The sequence below is a fragment of the Danio rerio genome, chromosome 2 (genome assembly GCF_052040795.2).
Source record: "Danio rerio strain M-AB ecotype USA chromosome 2, GRCz13ab, whole genome shotgun sequence".
NCBI lineage: Eukaryota > Metazoa > Chordata > Actinopteri > Cypriniformes > Danionidae > Danio > Danio rerio.
This window is the reverse complement of record NC_141022.1, coordinates 26,687,501-26,713,690: the sequence shown is the minus strand read 5'-3', so window position 1 is coordinate 26,713,690 and position 26,190 is coordinate 26,687,501. Positions and strand designations below refer to the sequence as shown.

Here is a 26,190-nt window from a genome sequence, read left to right as displayed (position 1 = left end):
ACTTCCAGCTGCAACCCTGTATTGGGAAACATCCACACACACACATATACTCTACACTGCAGCCAATTTATTTTTTATTCAATTCACCTACAGCGCATGTCTTTGGACTGTGGGGAAACCAGAACAATACAGCGGAGGAAACCCACACCAATACAAGGAGAACATTCAAACTCCACACAGAAAGGCCAACTGGCCCAGCCGGGAATCAATTGAGCAACCTTCTTGCTGTGAGGTGATAGCACTAACCACTGAACCACTGTGCCGCCCCATTATTTTTTCAGTGGATAAGTAATTTAATTACAGTGACTAGTTACTCTGTCACTAATAACACCCAACACTGTTCCCCAACATATACAGTTAATGTCAGAATTATTAGCTCCCCTTTGAGTTTTTTTTCTTTTCTTTTAAACATTTTTAAATATTAAATATTATATATTATTTTTAAATATTTCACAATTTATGTTTAACAAAGGAAGGGAATTTTCACAGTATGTGTGACAATATTTTTTCTACTGGAGAAAGTCTTATTTGTTTTATTTCGGCTAGAATAAAAACTGTTTTTAATAATAAAAAAAAAAATTTGGGGTTAAAATTATTAGCCCCTTAAAGCTATATTTTTTGATAGTCTACAGAACAAACCATTGTTATACAATAACTTGGCTAATTACCCTAACCTGCCTAGTTAACCTAATTAACCCAGTTAAGCCTTTAAATGTCACTTTAAGCTGTATATGAGTATATATAATGTATATATAATTGTATGTATATATAAGTGTCTTGAAAAATATCTAGTCAAATATTATTGGCTGTCTTCATGGCATAGATTAAATATAGCAGTTATTTGAAATGAGTTATTAAAACTATTATGATTAAAAATGTGTTAAAAAAATGTTCTCCGTTAAACAGAACTTGGGGAAAAAATAATAGCTAATAATAATAATAATAATTCTGACTTCAACTGTAATACTGTTGAAGTCAACATTGCATAAAAACAGCAAAAAATAAAGTGTTTCAAGACATACTGGTTCCAACTAGTATGAATGAAACCAGGAAAATTTCCTTAGGTAAAATCTTACTTCTCTGGGCAACAGTTTGCAGTTCCTCTAACTACCTAGTGAACTGGGAAACCTCCTAGTGGTCTCCAACGCAAACTGCTTATCAAAGTAAAAATTTATATTTTTCCAAGGAAACAGTGTGTTTAGAACAACAGGAGGACGAGCAATTATTACATATTTCTGGGTGAACTTTGCTTTTAAGACTTCAGTATGTAAGTACCATATGTACTGTAATTGCCTGAATAACCTCCATCCACATCCAGTAAATAAAAACCCACTTAACATTTATTAATGTGTTATAGGAGTTATTTCAGGGGGTTTTGTTATACTTTCATTATATTACCCTAACAGACCCTGGTGAAGTCTTAAAAGCTGAAACATGGTGATAGACTTACATTGATAATGTTGTTTCTTTTATCACAAGAGCTGCTAGACTCATTTTCATTGCTTTTTAATTACATTTTCAACCCTAATGGTGCACCTATTTTACTTCAGTGATATTAACTTTATAATAATTATGGTTGTTCATTCTTAAACAACTAGTTCTGATTCTATTGATCATCGATTTATCAAGTTGTAATATCCATTGTCAGACCTGCATTTATCACTAATGTTTACTGGGGTACAGTGGTATTTCACTTTCTCTCGGGTTTCTTTAAAAAAAAAAAAATCTAAATTTCTGTTTTGAAAATGAACAAAGATCTCAGGGTGAGTATTTATGAACACAAATTTCATTTTTGGATGAATTAATCTTCATATTTTCTAAAAAAAAATAATAATAATAATAAAAAGAAAACAGCATGCAGATATACTTGTGTTAGTGTACGATAATATCCATAGAACTGTAGAACTGGATTTATCACTAATGTTTTACTGGGGCACAGTGGTATTTTACTGGGGGCTCCTGTCCAAGAGAAAAAAGTCTAGAAATACCCTGCTGGCAAGTGAAAACTGAATATTAATTAGCCAAATGCTAACAACAGACATTATTCAACCACCTAAAAAGTAATTACAAATGCTTTTTAATCAGGCTTTAACTAAATTTTTGTAGTTATACAAAGTTTAAATGAATATATTTATAACATTATTATTATATTACAGATGTGAGTTGAGATGACTAGAACAAAAAAGTTAATTTGATTCAAGTAAAAAAGAATTGGGTAGCAGACTACAACGTAAAAAAAGAGAGCTTTTTTAGCCAATACATTTTTTCCAATCCTTTATATTTACTAGTATATATATATATCATTTATATACATTTTATTTGAATACTAATATAATTGATTAATACACTGAAAAGGCAAGTCATTTTACACACAGTATAAGCTGATGAGAGGAACAGATGCTCACTCACCAGGCGTTGAAGTCTCCATTCTGAGGGTGAAACTGGCTGTAGAAGTCTGGACTGATGCCTGGCTCCGGATTCATCATACCATCTGCACATACACACACACAATAAACAGAGCAAACAAACACATGAGACAGAGACCCAGCAGAGCCACTTCCACCAGCAGTTCTCCTCATTCGTCTTCCTGACAACCTCTCGCCACGATAAGCCTTTGATGACATCAACTCGCCGGACGATCACACCAGAACACAGCATCACAATTCTCATGGAAAATACAAATGTAGGGTTTCAACTTTCCATGTCTGTCAAGTTGCGGCATAAGATGTCAATCAAGTTATATCAGCAGACAAGAAAATGTTTTTTTGGAGTCTCATTCATATTCTTCAAAAGAGTATCTGGTCTCTAACAGATTTTCCAGAAAACAAATGGATCGTTTTATCACTTATATTCCAAAGCGACCTATGTAGTGCATTTCAGGTCATGCAATAAAAATATGCAAAGTGAGCACAAATTTGGATTTGTAGAGCTCATTTATAACAAAGTTTTAATATCCCTCAAATTCACAAAGCTTTTAATAACATAAAATATTTTGTCTTTTTACTCCATTTTTACTACATCTTTTTTGTTAATAAAAGTCACTGTCATTGTTCAACAATGTTTGTGAAGTTTTATCGCTGTCTTATTGAGAGCTAAAATACAGGTTTTTAATCCTTGCAAACATTTATGGCTACTGGAAGCTTAGTAAGTATTTTTTATAATTAAATGAGGAATTTAAGACATATATTCATCATTGGAAGACAAATTAAGATATTTTAGATCACAGGAGTCAGACTCAGTTCCTGGAGGACTGCAGCTCTGAACAGTTTAGTTCCAACCCTAATTAAACACACTGATCAAACTAATTGAGTGCTTTAAGCTTGTTTGAAGCCTACAGGTAAAGTCGTGGTCACACTGGACTTTTTTCCACATAGACTTCCATTCATACACATGCAAATGTGACAGACTGGAAACGCAAGCTTGTGCGACAAGCTTGGTGAACCATGACCTGCGAAATCGTATCAAGTGACTGTGTGAGACCAATAATAGGTCAAACATGACCTCTCTTTACAGAAATGTAAAATATGGAGCAATGGCTCGCTTTTTTTAATGTCTAAGAAACTTGTTTAATTCAGCCCCTTTTCACAGCGCTGTACAACAGAATTTTGAGTGCTCAAATTCTAGTGTGAGCGCAGCATAAAGGCTGATTTATACTTCTGCGTCAAACGCCGGCGTATGCTATGGCGCTGACGCATAGCCCTTCGCCGTCGCTGACGTGCACCTCTCAAAAAATGTAACTACACGTCGCAATGACACGTAGCGTAAGCTCTGTGATTGGTCGGATTGGTAGCGCTGACGAGTCTGGGTGGGACCGAGAGCCGCGTGAATGGTGTGAGCCTGATGGAGAGATTGTTTACAAGTGTGGAGTCCCATGAAGGAGCTCCGGATGGTAAGTTTTGTTTTGTGTTTACCTCATAGTTAAAGTTGTTGCACGTCAGCCGGTTCCTGCCTCAAAATGAGCGAGTTTGAGCCACTTGTACATCCCGGAAGTGTTCAGGAAAAGCAAAACAACAGCGAAGAAACTCGACACAGAGGAGCATTTACACCTCACTGCCAACTAGCACGCGTTGCATGCGCCGTGGGTTACGCCGGTCACTTGACGCAGAAGTATAAATCAGGCTTTAGTGTGTTGAAGCAAGGGTGGAACTAAACTCTGCAGGGCTAAGGCTGTTCACGAATTGAGTTTGACACCAATGTTTTAGAGGAATTCTGAGAGCTCTCTCATCTTCCATAGACTGCTATGGTCCCGAGATGTTCAAAGTTCGCAAAAGACACCAAAAACAAAACTCCACATGTGGTTTCAGTGGTTTAACTGTAATCATACCAACATGACATTTACTACGCCCAATATGATGCTTGTGTGTTCGTTGCTCTCTCTAATGACAGTCAGAGTTGGGTTTAGCATTCCACAGTAACACATTACTTTATTCTAACTACATTTTTGGGAAACAATGTAACGAATTACATTTTAAATTTGCGTAATTTGATGACAGTTGATTAAGTTTACTATAAAAATATAATTTTTAGAAGAAAAAATGCTTCTTTTTAAAAATGTTTTCCACTGCCACGTCAGTTAATAAGCATGCGCTTTTAAATTGCTGGAGAACGCGAGCTTGCTTCATCAATTGGAAATACAGACATTGCTTTGATTTCATTGAGCATAAAAACTAAAATATTGCTGTGAAATGCAGTATTTGTCTTGTCTTAAAGAATTTTCGACTGATTTTAACTCGACCAGTAATTTGTTCAAGCACTTGAATAGAAAGCCTTTTACGGCAACACTCGTCGCCAAGGAGGACACTTTTGCCCAAAAACACTGCGGTCCAACTCAGCCAAAACAGACTAAATTGAATTTTTGTGCATGATTTGGATTGGAGGTATCTTCTGAATGTGAAGAGAAGCTAGCTGCTTACAGGGCCGTTCACATATTGCATCTTTTGAACGCATAAGTTTGTTATTTCCAAGAGAGGTGTGCGGCTTGTGCACACATATTCGGAGCGCATATTGCACGCACTCGCATTTTCCAGGTGCACTAGTTGAAAACCGTAAGTCACGTGACAAGAACTGACTGATCAGCTTCATACTTTGTATGAAATATACACATTTCACACATATACACACATCTCTTTGAGTCTTTTGAATATGTCAAGCTGCTGTGATCAACTCATTGAAATGTTTTTAGGTGAATATTAATATACTGAAAGAGCCGCAGCTTGTTTATTTCTATATATTTCCGCTCTTGTTTTATTTTTATAGGTATATTTCATATGTTTTAAAAGTTACTTTCAAGTAAAGTAATTAGTAATCTGATTACTTTTTTTACATTAAGTGATTAGTAATGTAATCATATTACAATATTTCAGTAATAATCAGTCATTTGTAATCTATTAATATTTTTGGTAAGTAACTTGCCCAACACTAGTGACAATACAACATCAATGTTACAATGTTTTGGGTTCCTTTTCAGGACATCTCTGGATCATTGGTGTCTATAAAGGGTCAAAGATCTCTCAGATTTCTTTTAAAATATCTAAATTTGTGTTTTGAACATGAACGAAGATCTTAAGGGATTGGAATGACATGAGGGTGAGTATTTATGAACACAATTTTAAATATTCCCCCAAAAACCAGCATGCATGTGTGTGCTTTCTAACCAGTGCTGTAGAAGAGATCAGGCTGTTCGAGAGCCTCCGGGTCATCTCCATACATGTAGGGCTCGCCGTCCTCCATCTGTCTGCTCTCCACCATCTCCAACCACTGCGAGTTATGCCAGCGAAACTTCTCGCTTTGGATCTTCTTCCCCCATTCCTCATCGTACTCCTTTACAGAACACACACAAACATGTATATTTATTCGCCTCCCTAACCCAAATCATACCACACAGCTGTGCAAATTCATACATTTTAAAGCTGTCAAAACATCGCTGGCACTCCGAATCTCAGCGCCAACTCCCCGCAACAGAATATCTGAGGGTCTCATACGCTGTCACGCCTGGCAATCTACCATCCACCGTTACCGACTTCAAACTCCGTCCGGACCCTGCACGGCAGATATATTTCATGCCACAATGAGGGCTTCTGTCTGAGCAGGGTTTTCCCTCTAGGCTGATGGTGCCATAGAGAAACAGATCTCTGTTTTAATCCGGTGTGGTCAGTGATTAAAGGCGCAGTGCCCACAGACAGGGTGGAGTGCCACACACAACACACACATCGCCCACAGACTTTCTGCCAAACCTGCACATTTGATGAGACAGGGAATCAGTTGACTTTGTGTTATTTGAATCAGTTGCAAATGCATTTCACTCTGTCTGCATCAGTCTGCCGTCATCTTAATAGAGCACTTCCAATCAAAGAGAGAGAGACGCTTGAGTACATAATTGGCCCTCAGTTATTAACGGTCCCATGAAATCTAAATAACTTTTTTTTAGATGTTAGTAGTGTGGTAATGTGCACATCAATAGTATATACAAAGAAAGAGTATTAAATAAGGCTATCATGACTGTCAATGATGAAAGACATCCTTTATCAAACACCTTCCAATTGTTACCATCAGGTCATCAATATTGTGTTCCCAGGTGTGTAAAAAATAGGAAAAAAATATCATTTATACCTCAAGCGATTAAGTTTTTGAATTCCTCCTCTCTCAGTTGATGGCTAGTAGACTGAATATTTATTTAAAGTAGGGTTTCCATGTTTTAAATGATTTATTTATATACATGCAGTGATGTCAGAATTATTTGCCCCGTTTGTTTTTTTTCCCCAATTTCTGTTTAATGAAGAGAAGATATTTTTCAGCAAATTTCTAATTAAAATAGTTTTAATAACTCATCTCTAATAACTGATTTATTTTAGCTTTGTCATGATGACAGTAAATAATATTTGACTAGAGATTTTTCAAGACACTTCTATACAGCTTAAAGTGACATTTAAAGGCTTAACTAGGTTAATTAGGGTAACTAGGCAAGTTAAGGTAATTAGGCAAGTTATTGTATAACGATGGTTTGATCTGTAGTCTATCGAAAAAATATATAGCTTAAAGGGGCTAATAATTTTTATTTAAAAATGGTGTTTAAAAAATTTAAAACGGTTTTTATTCTAGTTGAATTAAAACAAATAAGACTTTCTCCAAAAGGAAAAAATATTATCAGACATACTGTGAACATTTACTTGCTCTGTTAAAAATCATCTGGAAAATATTTTAAAAGGTAGGGGGGCTAAAAATTCTCACTTTAACTGTATATATATATATGCCAAATGTGAAATGTCAGAAGTCTCTATGAGTGTATGCTGCAAATGAAATTTCCCTACGGAGACAAAGTTAACTAAGTATGAATAATCTGTTCTTGAGGATGTCTAAAGGTTAGTATGCTCCAAAACAATGACAAAATAAGATATACGTAAACCTGATGTAAACAATTCCGCCAACATGGATCTACGATTTTTTTGACATCACATCAAACTTCAACTTCTCATCAAACGCTCTCTTCAAGATGCTTTTTCATTTGCTTTTCATTTGACGCACTTGATCTCAACCAGTGGTGTAAAGTAACTAATTACAAATACTCAAATGACTCAAATGACCCTCCTTGCAGGACATCTATTTTAAACACTGTAAAAATAGAGCTGTTAAAATCTGTAAGGACTTAAACCATCCTGACAATTATCTATTCACTTTGCTTCCATCTAGAAAACGTTTCCGTAGCTTGATGGCAAAAACTGAGAGACTTAGGAGGAGTTTCTTTCCCCAGGCCATCAGGCTGCTAAATTCAGGCTGCTAAATTCTAACCCGGTGTTACACATTACTTGGTTTTTTCATATTTATCACTGTAGTAGTCATATTTATAAGTACCTCATATTGCTGCTATTCTTATTACCTTGTATAATTTTTTGCACATCTTTTTTTGCACAAATTATAATTTTTTTTCCCCTTATTATTTATTTATACTTACACTATCTCTGGAGCGGACATGACCTACATTTCACTGCTGGTCATACTTTGTATAACTATGGATGTGACAAATAATAAAACTTGACTTGACTTGACTTAACTGAGTAGTTTTTCTCAGGAATTGTAATTTACTAAGTAGTTTTATATATATGTACTTTTGCTTTCCCTTGAGTATACTTTTAGTGCAGTATTGGTACTTTTACATCCCTACTTTCCTTCAACCTGCAGTCACTACTTTATTATTTCTTGTCTATGGTGATTAGAAAAATCAGTCCTGTGATTTCTGTCTAGTCAGATCACACATAGAAGGTAAATCCCATCATAATGAACTACCTCAAGACATGTGTGCTTTATAATTGCAAAAAACTGTTTGGAAGCATTAAAAGTGTCCAAGAAGATGTCCAAAATCTGTACACGCATTGACCCAGAAAAATGGCCTTAAACACTCAGCAGGCACAAGATGTCAATATGACATCAGACTGACATAGTACCCCAACATCACGGACGTTGCAATTTTTTTTGGTAATGAAAATCTGGTTGACATCAGAACTCAACATCAAGCCAACGTCAATGTCCAACGTCTAACCTAAAACCAACCAAATATCAACGTCTGATTATGTTACAGCTTGAAGTTGTCACTATGACGTCTATCAGACATTGGATTTTGATTGCCATACCTGAAGAATAAATGTCAGTATTTGATGTAAATATGACGTTGGTGTAAGATGTTGGCTCGACATTGGATTTTAGTCACTTTCCAACACAACCTAAAATCAACCAAATATTAACGTTATTTGACGTCATTATTGGACATCAAAATAGTGTTGTCCTTAGATGTTGGCTAGACATTGAATTTTGGTCACCTGACATCACAACCTAAAACTAACCTAATATTAACGTCTTATGGGCTATATCGCCTGCTGGGCAATAACTAAATGCACTACAGAATGTTATGGTTACACATATCTACAAATTACATGTAAATACATCAGCTTTTTACAGTGTAATACCCACTACTCTTGAGTAATTTAGAAAGGTCTTTTTACTCATACTTTGAGTAATATTTACAACAGATACTTTTACTCTACTTGCACTAAATTTTTAGGCAAGTAATGGTATTTTTACTTAAGTATGCTTTTTCAGTACTCTTTCCACAACTGATCTCAACCTCTTTTACTGGCAGAACTGTGAATAAAACTAAACACCATTGGCTGCTTTTTAAATAAAGGAGTATATGTCTGGCCCTGTTGTCATGTTTCAGTTGTGAATAAGTCAAACTGTAATAAAAAAGCATATTTCAAAGCACTTTACGGAACTTTTAAAGTTCCCATTATATTTACTACGTTTTGTTTTGTGCACATCGTAAGTGTTAATGTGAAAAATTAATCCATGCAAGTTATTCCACTGAAATAAATTATGTATTAAAAAAAGTAAAAATTTTTAACAATCTAAAATATAACAGTACATAATATAAAAATATCATATCTGATTATGTCAGCTTGATGGATTGGCTAAAATTCACTTTCCACACACCGCCAACCATTTGTGTGCTGCAAGGGAAAGATGAAATGAGGGGTGCATAAACAGTTGATAAAACATCATCATATTCAACTCAAGCCAGTTCATCTTAATTCCTATAGAGCTTTTATAATATTGATAGTAAGAAAAAGTTTTAGTAAGAAAGAAGTTCTTTCATACTGAAATAAATGTGGGTAGCAACTTTCAGTTCAAATGGTATTGAGAAAGGGTGTGAGAAAAACTTTTAGGTCACTTAACATATACATTTTTATTAATTAATACATTTTTTTACAGTTTTGAATTGGCAAGAATTAGAATGGGTTGAACTTCAGTTGAATATACTGTAATGCTGTCAAATATGTTGCATTATAGAATCAAAACGGTTAATAAACAGTGTTTTATGTTAATATTAACCCAAGATTACCCCACAGCAGGGACTGAAACTGAAAACTAAATGCCACAAACTTGACCAGCTCTGACAAAAACAATGTGTAAAGGTTGGAATTTTTTCTTTTTGAGTATTTCTCCATTCTACATAGTGTGACAGTTTGGCTATATTACTGTTGGTTGTGTGTAAACCATGGATCCAAAAAATATTTCTATTTGGTACAAAAAACTGCATTGAATTGGGTAAAATAATGCTCCGATTACTAAGGTAACGTTCGAGGTTACAGAAGTAACCCTTCATTCCCCGAGGAGGGGAACGGAAGTGCTATTAAGTGGATTTGGTTTGAAAATCCACGAAATGAGAGGATTCGGTTCAGAAGTCGCTTGTCTGAAAGAGTATTGAATGGGCCAATGAATGCAATGAATTGGCAGCGTAAGCTTGCACAGGTGTGCTGGCAGATTTCAGGCAGTCACATCCGGGGAAGTGGAAAAATGCTCTTTCATGATGTTTTCATGGCAGTAAAAAGTGCCGTTGGAAATGGGGCCCCACCCTTCAGCGGGGAAAGAGCAAGTTCCCTCTTCTCCAGATGGCCTGTCCCAGGGACGCTTCGCGGTCCGTTGCCGGACTTAGCGGCGTTCTGGGCAGGGGGGGCTGCCTGCTTCCGAGGTGCTCGACGCGCTCGCTTCGCCAGAATTGATTGTAGGCGGGTGCCTTCGGCGAGGAGCAGGTATGAATGGCACGGCGGGCGGAGCGGGCTTCGGACCGCTGATAAGACATCACCCATCAACTGCTCTCTCACCGCCTTGAATTCCTGGGTGAATTCACAGACAGTGTCGCCGAACATGGCTTTGGTTATGGGGAAGTCAAGTAAGCGGACTTTGTCGACTTCGCGCATATCAGCCAGGAGTTGCGCTCCTAGATCACTAATGTGGACATCGTCCTCCCCAACGCACACGCAGCGGACTCAGTAGTCCGAAGAGCTAAGTCGGCGGCGGTGCGAAGCTCGTAAGCCTGGGTTGGACCCACTCTCGTGCAGCTCGGCCAGCGCCTGCGCTTGGTAGCGCTGGTAGGTGGCTATCGCATGCAAGGCGGAAGCAGCCTGGCCCACAGCTATGTAAGCTTTAGCTCCGAGGGAGGCAGATAACTTACAGGCTTTGGATGGGAGACGAGGCGGACCCCGCCAAGAAGAGGCGCCGCGCGGATTGACCGCCATCGCGCACTCAACCTGAGGAATCGCCACATACCCCCTGGCTGTTTCACCGTCAAGAGTTGTGAGGGTGGAGGGACACGCAGCACAAGCAGAAAAAAAGTGCTTTTCATGACCGCGTGAGCCTACTGTGCACCTTCGGGAAGAAGGGAATGCCCCTCTAGTCGGTCCGGCCGTGGAGCTGGGGGATAAACCATCTCCAACCTACGGCCGAAGCAGCTCGGGAAAGCACGGCTAACATGTCCGTTTCAGGATCCGTAGTGACAGCGCTCACCTGCCCGGAGGGGGCGAGCGGGTCTGGATCATCATCGGACAATGAAAGCCCACCCTCCGATGCCACAGTGGACGTCTGGTCTCCGGTGTCATCGGGCGTATGGGCTACCATCTGTTAGACGGATCGCTTCCCCCGCCCGAAGCTTGGATGGAGCGCTTATAGGAGCGGGAGGTCCGCGGGCCCGTGGGCGACGGATTATCTCTCGCTGAAACCCTCAGATCTGCCCGAGTGCCCGCTGCAGAGCAGGGGACAACTGGGGTGGTTCGCCCTTTTGCAAAGGCTAGCCGCGATCTTTACTGCGCAATAGTCATGTCATCGCAATGACGACATGAACTGCCCGCGAGCAGCGCATTAACATGCTGGACCCCCCAGGCATGTAACGCAGTGCCCGTGCCCATCATCCGAGGACAGGAAACCACCGGATCCAGAAATGCACAGTCGGAGCGCCGTCCTGAAAAGGACATGCTGCACGACTGTGTTGCTCTTTCTGTGAAGTTTGCAACTTTATACGCACGGCTCTGGAGGACCGGACCCAAAGAACGCCAGGCAAGGGAGAAACCCAGCTCGACTGTCTACACACTCTGGACCGGGAGAATGCTCTCGTTTGCTCAGAATCGCTGGTCACAGCAGGAAAAACCCTCATCGACTCGATCAGAAAGTCTCTGAAGCGAAAAGGATGGCGTCTGCTCGCTCCAGGTGTGCTTATATGCTGGGATAATTGGCAATGAAGCACACCTGTGCAAGCTTACGCTGCCAATTCATTGCATTCATTGGCCCGTTCAATACTCTTTCAGACAAGCGGCTTCTGAACCGAATCCTCCCATTTCGTGGATTTTCAAATCAAATCCACTTAATAGCACTGAAGTTCCCCAACCGAAGGGGAACCCTCGTTCCCTGAGGGGGGGTGACGGAAAAGCTATGTTCCTTTGCCATAATGATTGCCCTTTAGCTGAGTGTGAAAGTCTCTTCAGCTAGAAAAGGATGCTCAGCTTGGCACGCGCTGCACTTTTATTACCAAATTGATTGTAAGTAGCGCCAGCTGTGCATGCTGACTCTGCCAACTCACTGGCATTTCATTGGCCCGTTTATATACTCTTTCAGATGATTGGATTCTGATGAAATCCCCATAGTGGAAGTTTCCACATAGCATTGAATTCTCCTCCCGAAGGGGAACCCAACATTCTTCTTCTGTTGAACACCATATATGATTTTCTGAAAACTGTTGGCAACTAGACAGCAGCCACTGGACACAGAAATACTGCAAATATTGAAGAGCTCCTATTATGGTTTTTTAAAATGAGCTTCCATGCAGTGTATAACACAGCTCTAAGTGAATGAAAACATCGAGCTGAGGTTTAAATCTGAAAGTGCACAGTGTTTAAAACAATTGATTCTTTAGCGAAATAGTTGACTCAGAGTCGAATAAACGTATTGATTTGGGTTTGGATCTTTTGATTGATTGCATTACGACGACACGGTACATCACCAAATAATTTTAAGAGTCACTAAAATTATTGCCTTGTTTTGTGAAGTTTGCAAAATATGTGTTTAATTGTGTGTTTTAAGTTGTAATGGCCCAGAGCGGCTTGTAATCACGTATCTATTATAGATCAATATATGTACTGTATCTCTCAGGTTAAATCTGTATGGGGCTGTTCACATATTGCGTCCAAAATCTGCTTTTTCCTTTATCGGTTTAAATGCATTCCGGAACTGGTGATCCTCTGCTGTTTGTTGCTATAGTCACCATCAGCTTTTTCTCACACGCGTGTCACGGTCAAGTTTCAAAATAGTTCAACTTTTGCCACAGTGTGGATTAATACTTAATGTGTCGTTGTTATTTCTTGGGGTTAGGGTTAAGAGTAGAGTAATATGCTGGTGTTTAACTGCATTTCTTTAGTGCATTCCTGCACTGGGCTCTCACATACTTTGTGCTACTTCATACTGTAGCCGTGGTGGGCATTTCTTTCTGTCTCGAGCTGAACACAGTCAACCAATCACAACAGACTGGGTTATCGGTCCAATTCAGTCCAATTCTAGCATTGCGCTAAGGAGGGGTTTGGGAACAAATGATTCACTGAACAAATAATATGGGAGTCTTTGTGATAATTAGGTAATAATAAATGCACATTATCAGACAATGAAAGTGTTTTTTGACCTTGCACGCATGTCAGCATGTTATTGGAGACCACCAAAATATATAAATAATAATATATAATATAAACTTTTTTTTAAAAATGTCAACAAAGATGCTTTGTAAAACTGTAAAGTTAAATTTTCACAATCAAATTTGTAGAAGTAGAGATCAAAATACTATAATGCAATATGAAAGCCTAAATAAAACAAAACTAAACAAAAATACATCTATGAATCAAAAACTACTATACGAACAATGTCTATTAATATATGCGACTTTATTAATCAACAAATATTTGTGGTTTTCTAAATAATATTTTGTAGCTACACTAAATTGAGAAGAAAATTAATTGGTTCATGGCAAACAGAAACATTATAAAGTGTAAACAAGGTCTTGGTTGGCATTGGTTTGATTAGCGCTGCAGTATTAGCTCTGTACGGCGGAGGCACAGCAGGGGCCGCTGGAGCTCAGAGCTCAAGACCAACTCTCTGTCCTGGGTCTAAAGGCCCACAGAGGCGTCCTGCCGCCGCCTGCTCCGCTGAATGAAAATACGGATTAATCAGGCGCGGCCCCCCTGTGGCAGAACCTGAGTAAATAAGCCCTGTTTCTCTTTTCTCTGCTCTGTCCATTCATCATGTGGACAGCAGTACAGTTCTGCGCGGGAGCCCGGGGCCAGAGTACCAGAGAGAGCACACACTCACACAGACCTGCACCCAACATTACAGAACCTTTTTTTCCTGTCAGATATTTAAAGATATTCTGAAATGTTTGTCTTTGTCAATAAACAAAAACAATGTGCTGGATTCTTCAAAATGTCTGTTTTCTTGTAGCGCAGAAATACTCATGACTGATAATTATGATCAAAACAGAAAAAAGGGGCTATCCAAAAAACAATTATTAATTATTTTTTTTCATATTCAAAAGTCGAAAAGTGACAAAAGGTGTTATTAATTGAACATATACTACAGGCTGGCAAGAAACTAAGGAGATGTTTTGGGATTAAACTCAAAAGAATGCTGGTCCAATTGCAGCAAGATCCGATGCCAAATAATTTTATTTGTTATAATTTCACTTTATAATAAAATTTCTATTCCACTATAGTATAAAGGAACTTATGATGAAAAATGACTTTTAATGATAAAGCCTGAAGAGCCAGCAGCTAATTTGATAGTACTATTTAACCTCTATATTTAACCTTTAAAATTATCATGGTTTGTCTCTTAGAAATGTACATTTAAAAGCTCGAGCTGAATTTGCACTAGGAGACACGGAATTGATTTAATTTAATTTAATTTGAAATGACATTTCAGTAACATAAACAGTAACATCTGTATAAAATGTTGAAAAGTAGCCTAACTGTGTGGTTTTTATCTTAGCCATTCACAGTAAACAGTAGTCTACAGACATTAAGTTTAAATAAGGCTTTTAATTTATTTATTTTTTTCACATAAACTGAACATTAACTGAATTATTTAATTTGTTTGGCTGTCAAAAAATATTATTTTCATTTAATGTTACTTAAAAATAAATAAATAAATAAATAAATAAATAAATAAATAAATAAATAAATAAATAAATAATCAAACTACAGACAATAAAAAAACAACTAATGATAGCAGACAGCAAAGCTACTACAAAAAATAAATAAAGAAATACATTTTATAAATAAAACTTTCAATAAAAACAGCATTATTTACTCAATGATACTCAAGGTTCCTGTTATCTTGTCAACATAATATTAAAATAATTTAATTTAGCTTACAATCGCACAGCACAATCACCATATTTTTAAAGTAGAACAGGTACAATTGTACCAATTATTTATTCAAGCATACTGATATAATGTTAAAGTCAATTTTCAAAACATTTTGAGTAATTGTGCTTGGAAAGTGTAAATATAAACATGATATTGTTATTGTATAGTTTTATAAAATAAAACTTAGATTTTGTGATAAACTGCAGTATGCCCTTTTTTCCCAAAGCTTAAAACTTTTTTAAGCATCTTACCGCTGTATTTACATTTGAATGAACATTTTTGGTACTTTTGCTATTTAATTTTATTAAAATTACTTTTATATCCACTATAATTTATCTTTTACCATTATTATATAGTTTTATTTGAACATTATTTCTTTTTTTACTCGCTTTTTTGCCAGAAGAAATTGTTTACTTAAACAAGACAGCTAATTCAACAAACTCTATACAGTAAACATGTTTAAGAAAATTAAGATATTCATAATTTACAAAGTCGCCTGTGAAAGTTCATTCATTAATTTTGCTTCAGTTTAGCCCCTTTATTCATCAGAGGTCGCCACAGCAGAATGAACCACCAACTTAACAATACAACATATGTTTTACGCAGCAGATGCCCTTCCAGTATATACACATTGGCTAGCTTAGTTTATTCAATTCACCTATAGTGCATGTGTTTGGACTGTGGGGAAAACCAGAGCACCCAGAGGAAACCTACGCAAACACGGGGAGAACATGCAAACTACACACAGAAATGCCAACTGACTCAGCCGGGTCTCAAACCAGCGACCTTCTTGTTGTGAGCCACCGTGCCACTTTACTTGTGAAAGTTATATTTAGTTATTTAGTAATCTTCAAACTTACTTTTTCCTTAAAAATCATACAATGAAACTTTATTTTACGAATATACCAAATACTAATGAATTCACCAAAACATTTTCTGTGAGTTACTTAATTTTAATGGTTTAATAAAACTGGTAATGTCATTAAAAGCAAATATTGGGCAAATGTCTCATTCAAACATCACTTTAGGCCACTACTCGAAAATAAAAACAAAAAAAGTGAAGTATCCTTCACAAAATACCTAATACAGTATAAGCGAATGTCTGAATGATTGATAGTAGCATCAGCATCAACTTAGAAGTCAAAACTTTACATCTGCACTTTCTCTATCACCACAAGACACAAACCAGATCCCACACGCTGGCTTTCATGTGGCCGAGGCTAAACCAGCAGGCTAATAAAGTGAATGAAACACTTCCCGAACAAACCTGGCTCTCAGAGTTCACCAGCAATTACTGCTATCTAATGTCAGCGAGTGGCCATTAACTGCATTGATTTCATCCATACTGCAAACACACACGGGCAGCATTGAACAAAAACACTCCTTCACATCTGTGTGCGGTGGTTTGCGGATATACTTACAGCAATAATGTCCAGAGTGTTGTCACACACCTGCCGGATCTCCACATTTTTGTCGTGCATTAGGTCGATGAGGTAGGCTGGGGCTTCTTTAAGGTATGGTTAAGGAGTTTAATGATTCATTTCCATATGCAAATAATCACTAGGATCGAGTTCAATTGCCATAATTACACATTTTTGATCAGTAAAAAAAAAACATTTCACTTTATCATGCTATTGTCTTTTTTTTTTAATTATGCGTGGTGAGTGATGGCCAGTGAAGTCATTAATGTGCTATTAATAACTGCTACTGACAGTATTTGAGCACTACTGGTATTAATACAAATAGGCCCACACGGAATCTGTGCGTGCAAAATTCAGCAGATATTCTGCAGATTTTTAGCCCATCATTAATTCTGTTTATTTCCCTGTGTAAATGTGTGTAAATCTGTATTTATTCAGTTTTTAAATTAATTACAGTAATATTATTGACTAATATAAAAATGTTCATCTGATTTATGTACAATGCAGTTTGTACAGTAATATTTTCTGTCTTTTAGTAGATATATTATGAGAGACTTGCTTTGTTTACCAAAAAAGTGAATCTAATTGGATTTGCATTTTAAACATTAAACAAAAGTTAAAAAGATATTGTTTTTTATTTCACATACTAAGGTTTTAGTTATGATACTCTATGAACTTGGATTTTTACAAAAATTCTCAGTTGAAATAGCAAAAATCGTCTGCAGATTCCTTCTGGCCTTGCAAATGATTAATTCCTACTTTCATTAATAGACAGTACTGAGTATTATTATTCGAGTATAAACGAGTAACGAATTTTTTTTATTTTTATTTTTTTTACAAATTCTAGCTTAATTTATACATTTAAAAACATTAAAACATATTTTTAATTATAAAATGAAAAAGATATATTTTATTAAAATTTTGTTGTTAATTTAACTGATTATTTAAATCATTTTGTTTAGTAATTTTATGAAAAATATATGTATAGTTTACATTTTTCTTTTGTTTTAGTGTTTCCTTTGTTTTAAATTTAAACTAAAAGATTTTTCTTGGCAGTTAGCTGAAATAATTGTTAAAATGTTTATAAAATAATTATACTATTTCATATTTCTAAAGACACTTTCATTTTTTTAGTAACATTTTTTTTTAGTTTCATGGTTTTAGGTAACAATAATAACCATGGTATTTAGAAACACCATGGTTATTTCTAAATCCCATGGTTGATGGTATTTAGTGGTTGAATGCTAAATACCAGTGGTTGATGTTATTAAAAAAGGCACACATGGAACCATTTTGGTTATTTTTGCCATACAAACTACATGTAATATCAAATTACTCAAATTAGCATAATAATTTAGTAATGAGAATGAGGGTGTGAACAGCTCAAATAGTTCACTGTAACAGTTTGTATAATATAAAAGATCTTTAATTACAGCAATTTTGACCCCCCAAAAAAACAACAACGGGTCTTGTGGTCTTGGCCATCAGTTCTTTTAAAACACCTAAGAATGGTCTGAATGTAGATATTCAGAGTATTAGGCAACGTTTACACTGATGCGTTTTAGTTTTAAAACGGCGTTCCACAATCCACGCCCACGCTGGTGTTTTATCCAGCATTGCTGAAAAGATCCCCGCCCACACTACAACGCTGAAAACACACATCACGTGACCACACACACTTTCTGGCATGTGCTGCAGCGTATATGGACGTTTGAGCTCAAGGCAGTCAGCGGCTGCTTTAAGCACACCTACCCAGGTGAGAGCAGCGGACTGTTCATCAATGATCTACCCCTGGATCTCATCTCACTATTGTTGTTAAACATGATATTTAATTAATCTTGTCTATATCTAACGACATTTTCCCCAACTTTGGTTTTTTGAATTTATTACTTGTTCTCAGGTAAAGTGACTGACTGATTGACTGATTGCTTGCATTTATTTGCTATATTGTATAAACTTATTGTACGTTATACTTTTATAATGGCCATTATTGATTATTAAAATTATGATATTCAGCAAAAGACAGGGTGCGTTTCGTATTTTTTCACTGAAAATGAATGGAGGCAATTATGTTATAGGCACTATTTTTTATAAATATGCATACAGTGAAGATGTCAAATAAATATGTAGCTACGATGCCTTAACATTTTTGGTGTCTGTTAAGTTGTTAATATCAAAATGAAAGTAGGCATTTACTCATACGATGTTTTCATTTAATTGTTAAGATAGTAAAACAACATAGCCAGGGTGATGTGAATGGGGTTATAAAGTAGCCTACACTGTTCTCTTTGAAGGTTTACCAGACGTGTCCTCTGGAGTTTGTTCTCCATATCAAACTTGCGAAGTCTGAACTTACAAGGAATGGACTCAAGACTTAACTTTGTGTACTTGATATTGAGAAAAAGCCCAATCATGTAGCAAATATCTGCAGCCCCGCCTTCATTTTCAGATGTCTCTGTTTTCCCCCATCCACGATAAGACGGAGCAGCAGTGTTTTAAAACCAAAACAGCCTCTTCAGCATTTTAAAAACGCATCATTTTCATGGCTCAAAATCTCCTGGGTAATGTGGACAGAAGGTGTAATCATAGCAAAACTTATGCGTTTTAAAACTTAAACGTATTAAAGTAGACAGGGCCTTAATCTCACAGAGGAACAATGTAGATTTTGATTATTATAATTTGAATGTTTTTGCATGTTTTATTATTTTTTGCTGTTTCTTAATTAGTTAAATAATAAATATATAACAGCTGAAATATATGTGTACCTTCCACTGCACATTAGTCTGGGAATATGAGCATGTATTCTCATGTGGATCTGAACTATTGAAGACTGCATCAATGCACCAGTGAACACAGGCCAAACAGCTGTCAAACAATATTTACAAAACATCTGTGCTGAAAAAACATGAAAATGCATCCAAAATCAATCGACTGAAAGAAGGATACGAGTGTCCTTAATGATGACATCTCTGGTGGCCTGGTGGAAGACCATCTGGTAGAAGACGTAGATGATCTGACACACAAACTCATCGTCCTCCTGCTGGGCTGCAAACACAAACATATGAAGAACATCACTAAACCAACCATTTAACTTTCAACCATACACTGGACCAATTATGCGTACACAAAACATATTATTACATCACAAAACACACTATTGTTTCCTTATCATTAGAATATCAGTATTAAAACAAGCCATGTGTTCAAAAACACATGACGGATTTTCAATAAAAGTATAAAACGTCTCTTAAATGCACTAAATTGTCATCGACAATACCCTCACATTAAAAAATACAAAAAAACAAAAAAAACTGGGCCTTCATACTTTTGAGTAGGCTTGTTGTGCTTATTAAATTATTGTGTCAAACTGTATCAATTTAATCTAACGACAGTTGTTTTAGACAACCATAATTACAGTAATTCCTTTAAGAGCCACAAGGCACATATTATAATATTATGATAATTATAACAGTATTATAAATACAAAGGCAATGTTCGATATCCACATACTTTTAAATTTCACTTTCAAATTCGAGAGTCTATGTTTGTAAATTTTATTTGTGTAGCTATTCACTAACAACTGTACTTTAAAAACTTCGAATACCAGTAATACCAGTACATCTGGAACTTGTGGGGAAAGTATATTAGGTCCCCATGAAGAAGTATATCGAATATGGAAAAATGATTGATGTTTTCTGAAAGGGGTTGAGTTTAGGGGTATGGTTGGGGTAGGGGGATGGAATACACAGTTTTTACAGTATACATATCATTATGTCTATGGGAAGTTCCCATAAAGCTGTATAAGTGTATGTGTGTGTATGTATGTTCTCTGTTACATAAGCAATATTTTTTTAGGCCAGTTTGCTGTGATTGTTTCTAGCACTTTGCAATAGAATAAATTACATTTGCTTTTTAAAGTGACAACAACAACAACAAAAAAGAGTTGATCAATCTCAATAATCTGTAATTTTGTAATCTTTTTAATCAAGAAACATGACAAACCCCCTTTTTTCTTAATTAAAAAGATTACAAAATGACAGATTATTGAGATTAATCAACTCTTTTTTTTAAGTTGTCACTTAGTTTTTTAAAAAGCAAATGTAATTTATTCTATTGCAAAATTACCATATTTCACATAGGGGGGAAATAACCCTACCCACACTTGAAGTCATAATTATTAGCCCCTTTGAATTATTAGCCCCCTGTTTGTTTTCCCCCTAATTTCTGTTTAACGAAGAACAAATTTCTTTAACACATTTCTAAACATAATAGTTAATAACTAATTTCTATTTTTTCAAGACACTTCTATACAGCCTAAAGTAACATTTAAAGGCTTAACTAGGTTAATTAAGTTATCTTGGCAGGTTAGGGTAATTAGGCAAGTTATTGTATGATGATGATTTGTTCTGTAGACTATCGAAAAAAAAATACAGTTTTAAAGGGCTAATAATTTAGTCCTTAAAATGGCATTCAGAAAATCAAAATTTGCCTTTTTTCTAGCTGAAATAAAACAAATAAGACTTCTTCCAGAAGAAAAAATATTATCAGACATACTAAGAAAATGTCCTTGCTCCGTTAAACATCATTTGGGAAACATTTAAAAAAGACTTGAACTATATATATATATATATATATATATATATATATATATATATATATATATATATATATATATATATATATATATATATGTGTGTATGTATGTATGTATATATATATATATATATATATATATATATATATATATATATATATATATATATATATATATGTATGTATGTATGTATGTATGTATATATATATATATATATATATATATATATATATATATATATATATATATATATATATATATATATATATATATATATAATTTAGACTTTTTTTATAATTTCATTTAGTTAATAAAAAATGGGGTTACTTGCTTTTTAATAGTTAGTCACTTTCTAGTGTTAGAATGAGTTAACAAAAAATAAATAAGATAAAATTTACTCAGCATTTACTCGTCTTCAAGTGGTTCCAAACTTTTATGTTACTTCTTTCTGTTGGACACAAAAGAAGATATTTTAAGGAATGTTGAAATATGCAAGTTATGGATTACCATTTTCCAACATTCCTCAAAATAACTTCACACGTTTAACAGAAGGAAAACATCACATAATCAAACATTTTGCTTTGAAAGAACAATTGTGCCAATTCTAAAGACATTGTCCCCAGGGAAACTCTGGTGCAGGCGTCATGAATATAAATGATTAAATTACAGTGGTTAATGGTTTAAATTGTGCCCTTTAGCATTTAAGCCAGCTATGGGTGTTATAAAAGGGAAAAAGTGCTCATTTTAATCTTGTTGGATTTACTTAATATTTTGTTTTTTAGAAATTATTCAAAAGTATTATGCAAATTTTTATAATAAAATGTAATAGATTTAACAGACAGCCATCTGAAAAAATCTAATTCATTTTATTAAATAAAGTGTACATATTAAATGTAATGAATGAATGACCTTTTACAGTGTATGACTAGATATGTCACAAAAATCAATATATCGACTTATCGCACGACACATGGAAATGACCTCAATCATTTTTGGTGATGCGATATATATTGCCCATACATAAAACAATTCTAGCAACATTTAAGTTAATTGTGTAATGTCTCCCTATCACTATTGGATGTGTCAGTGTCAGTATGGTTAAAAGAACACTTTAGTATTTACTATAAATTACTATAGTATATTTTCATGTGGGTGTCTGACAACTGAAAATAGATATAGTAATAGCATCAGTTTTTCACTTTTTTGATAACATATGTTATTATTATTTATTTAGGAAATGCGCTTTCACATTCTGACACCAATCCCTAATTAAAAATACCTTTTATAATGGTATAAAATGGTCTCAATAATATCATTTATGGCAATATATTTTGGTGCAATATATCATACAACAAAAAATTCATATAGTGACAGGGCTACGTATTGTTACAGTTCACGTATGTTTAGTGTTTGTTTTCTGTTCAGCAGTGTTGCTCACTTGTGTCGGCCGGCCTGTTCATTTGTGTCTGTATAGTTTTGTCGATGTTGCTGTCATTGTTTAGTCTCTCTCGATTAGGTGATCTATTTATTAGGTAAGCTTGTGCAGCTCAATTTAGTATTTATTGAGAAGTTGAACGATCTTTATGAGAATTGGATTATCAACTAAACTCTTGTTTTGCTAATGGCTAACAGTGTGTACTACTTTACTAGAAATCTAGTAATTTTGAGCAGCAGAGTATATTTCTGTAGTTGGTTTATGGAGGAGTTGCTACATCAGTAATTATGTTTTTGAAGTAGTTATGAAGTTTAGTTAAGTGTCACGCTAAAGATTACGGTTTTGTTTCTGCATTTTTCTTTGGTTAGTTAGTTTAGTGGTTTGGGGTTTAGTTAGATCGTTTTGTTATATTTATTTCCTTGCTTTGGCAACACTTCTGTTTTTCGTTTAATTTGATTATTTAAAATTACATTCTAATTTCCTATATAATCATTGTTTGACATGCTCTGTTTGTTTCACTTATCCAGCTGTTGTCTTCTCATTTTCATCCAGCATCATTAGGGACTCACTGAATTTTACGTCTCATTACTTATTACTCATAACCTAATAACTTAAACACGTAACAGTATGATTTTCACAGCTTTTGAAACCTTTTGTGGCCAACAGGGGGAAAAAAAATTGCATGAAGCTTTGGAACAACTTGAAGGGCAGAATTAATATTTTTGAGACAACTATCTTCTTAAGCAGAGATGCGATACAGCAGACCAACAAATATGAAAGCTTTAGCAAAGCTGCGCAGGCATTTCCTATCAGACGAAGCCCGTGTTCATTTGAGCCGACGTTCAAAACCTCCACTGGTGGATCATGTTTATGTATGAAGGTTCTCGTGAGAAGCCGCCATTTAGGCAGAGTATCAATTTTTTCCTCTGAAATGATACCGAAAGCTCCTATGGAGAAGTGTGCGGTTGATGCTGCCCCCCCTCCTAACCTTAATAAAAGCCTTTATTTCAATTTTGATCTGGCTCAGAATGATCTGGTCTCATGGGATGAAAATTCCTCCAGAAGAATGATAGCAAAAAAGCGTCTCCATGGGAGAAGAAACTGAATACGGCTACAGCAAGGAGCTGTGCAAGCTTTGCACAAGCTACAAATAACATCAGAGAGTACACGTCAACGCCTCTTCAGAGCCAACCAACTAGTACACGAACACAAGTGATGAAACCATGAGTGTAAATACAACAATACCCAAGCATCTATCAATGCACCATTGCCACACACTGCTTATCGTGAGGGAAACAAATGTCAGATTTGTTATTGCATTGTTGTGATCAAAGTTATAAAATATTGCATGGCATGTAGTGCGAAAACATTTCAGATGTTGTATGTCATGTAACTGAGACCATTGTGTCTTGAGAAGGATAACAAAAGGGTGGCCAATTCAGGATGTTTGTTTTCTTTTTCTCTGTGTGTTTTGGGACGGTTTTTAACTTAAGCTCAAAGTAGACTTTTATCCTTTTTTCCCATCATGCATGTGAAAGTACAGCTTTTGAAAGTAAATCCATTTGATATTGGGCTTTAACACTATTGATTCACCACTGTGAAATACATTCATTAGCTCTATCCATATTTTATGAGTGATAAAAATGTCTTTATATTTATTTAAAATACAATTGTGGGAGTTGTTTAACCCCCTTAGCTTGACTGCTCAAAAATTTTGACAAAGATTGTTTGTTTTTTAATTTACTGATTAGCAAATACATATTACGCTGGAAATGGTTAATTAGTAATCTGCTGCAGCCATTGATTGACTTTGTTTGAATTAAGATTTTAATTTAAAAACGTTTACCAATCCTCTTTCTATTGCTATTTAATCAAATTTTAAATTTCACATTTTGTCATTCAAATAAGGAAAATTACAATATAAAATTTTTCTATAATATTTAACATTTGCATTATGCAATAATTCAATGTATTGTCATAATGAACATGCGCAATAATGATATAGAATTTTTTTTCTTACTTACAATTTTTGTTTTCTTTCTAGTCCAGATTTCTACAGATATCTAGATATTTTTCAAAGCGAAGACCAGATTATTTTACTTACCTCACTGGCAGATCATTTTGCTTGCTTTAAAAAAAAATTCTTCATTTTGAAAACAAAATAATTTTTTTTTTATATTTGGACTAGAAACAAGACCATTTAAAGAAAAGCATTTTTAAAAATAATAATAATTAATAATAGTAATTCCTTACATTTATATAGCGATTTTCTGAGGACTCAAAGCGCTATACACATTGGGGGGAATCTCCTCATCCACCATCAGTGTGCAGCATCCACCTGGATGAAGCAACGGCAGCCATTTTGCGCCAGATCGTACACCAGCTGATTGGTGGAGAGGAGACTGAGTGATGAAGCCAATTATGATATTGGGTTGGTTAGGAGGCCATGATGGACAGAGGCCAGTGGGCAGAATTGGCTAGGATGCCAGGGTGAAACCCCTACTCTTTTAGAAGGACATCCTCGGATTTTGAATGGTCACAGAGAGTCAGGACCTGGGTTTAACGTCCCATCCGAAAGACAGAGCTCACCTAGCAGTAGAGTCCCCGTCACTACTGGGGCATTAGGACCCACACAGACCGAAGGTTGTGCGCCCCCTGCTGACCTCACTAACACCACTTAAAGCAGCAACCTAGCTTTCCCATGTGGTCTCTCATCCAGATACTGACCGGGCACAGCCCTGCTTAGCTTCAGTGGGCTCGCCAGAAATACATCAAATAGTGCTATCCTAACTACATTGTGAAACTGTATTCATATATCAACGTCAGATTTTTGCAGCCCTTGATGCTACCATTATTCCTTACTCATTATTCTATGCACAGTGTCCATCTAAAAGTTGTAACCCAAACTGCACATAATATCATATGCCCTTTTTTTCTCGGGGTTTTCACCTTTATTTTTGATAGGACAGAGAGAATTGGCAGGAAAGCATGGGGTGCAGAAAGAGGGGAAGGATCGGCATAGGACCAGGAGGCGGAATCGAAGACGCACTAACCACTACACCACTGGCGCCGACACAATGTGCACTTTTACACTACATACTTATATATGCACTATGTACTGTCTGAGTTTGATGCCATCCGCCCAAAAAAATACTAACCACAAATTCAAGCAATTTCCAAGACAGCATTTAACAGTTGCTAAATTAGTGAAATAAATCACCAAACTAATAAATAATACCCCAATTCAACTGCATTTAACATTGGTAGGGGAGGCGGTGTAATCTCTGTTAGATCATGTTGCTTGCACAATCCAAAATAAAGTAATCCAATCTCAGCACCTGATAGCTCCTCCACTTCTGCTCTGTTATCAAAGCTGTGACCATTGACTGTTCAACTATTAACACTTAATTTTATTGGTTGAATAAATATATCATCCAAGAATTAAAATGGCACATACTATTTATAGAATTGTCAGTGTTAATACACTACTTATACTATATATATTACAAAATG

The 26,190-nt window shown here is 35.7% G+C and overlaps 2 protein-coding genes across 2 annotated transcripts in view; both read right to left on the bottom strand.

Moving 5' to 3' along the window:
* kifap3b (kinesin-associated protein 3b) overlaps positions 1-26,190 on the bottom strand; it is a 78,995-nt gene that overhangs the window by 17,386 nt on the left and 35,419 nt on the right. The window contains 4 exon segments of the mRNA NM_001144045.1: positions 2,410-2,491; positions 5,655-5,820; positions 16,649-16,734; positions 19,595-19,693. Of these exon segments, the coding sequence (NP_001137517.1) occupies positions 2,410-2,491; positions 5,655-5,820; positions 16,649-16,734; positions 19,595-19,693 (433 nt within the window).
* Positions 1-26,190, bottom strand: part of csrnp1a (cysteine-serine-rich nuclear protein 1a) — an 811,199-nt gene that overhangs the window by 751,070 nt on the left and 33,939 nt on the right. The window lies entirely within an intron of this gene.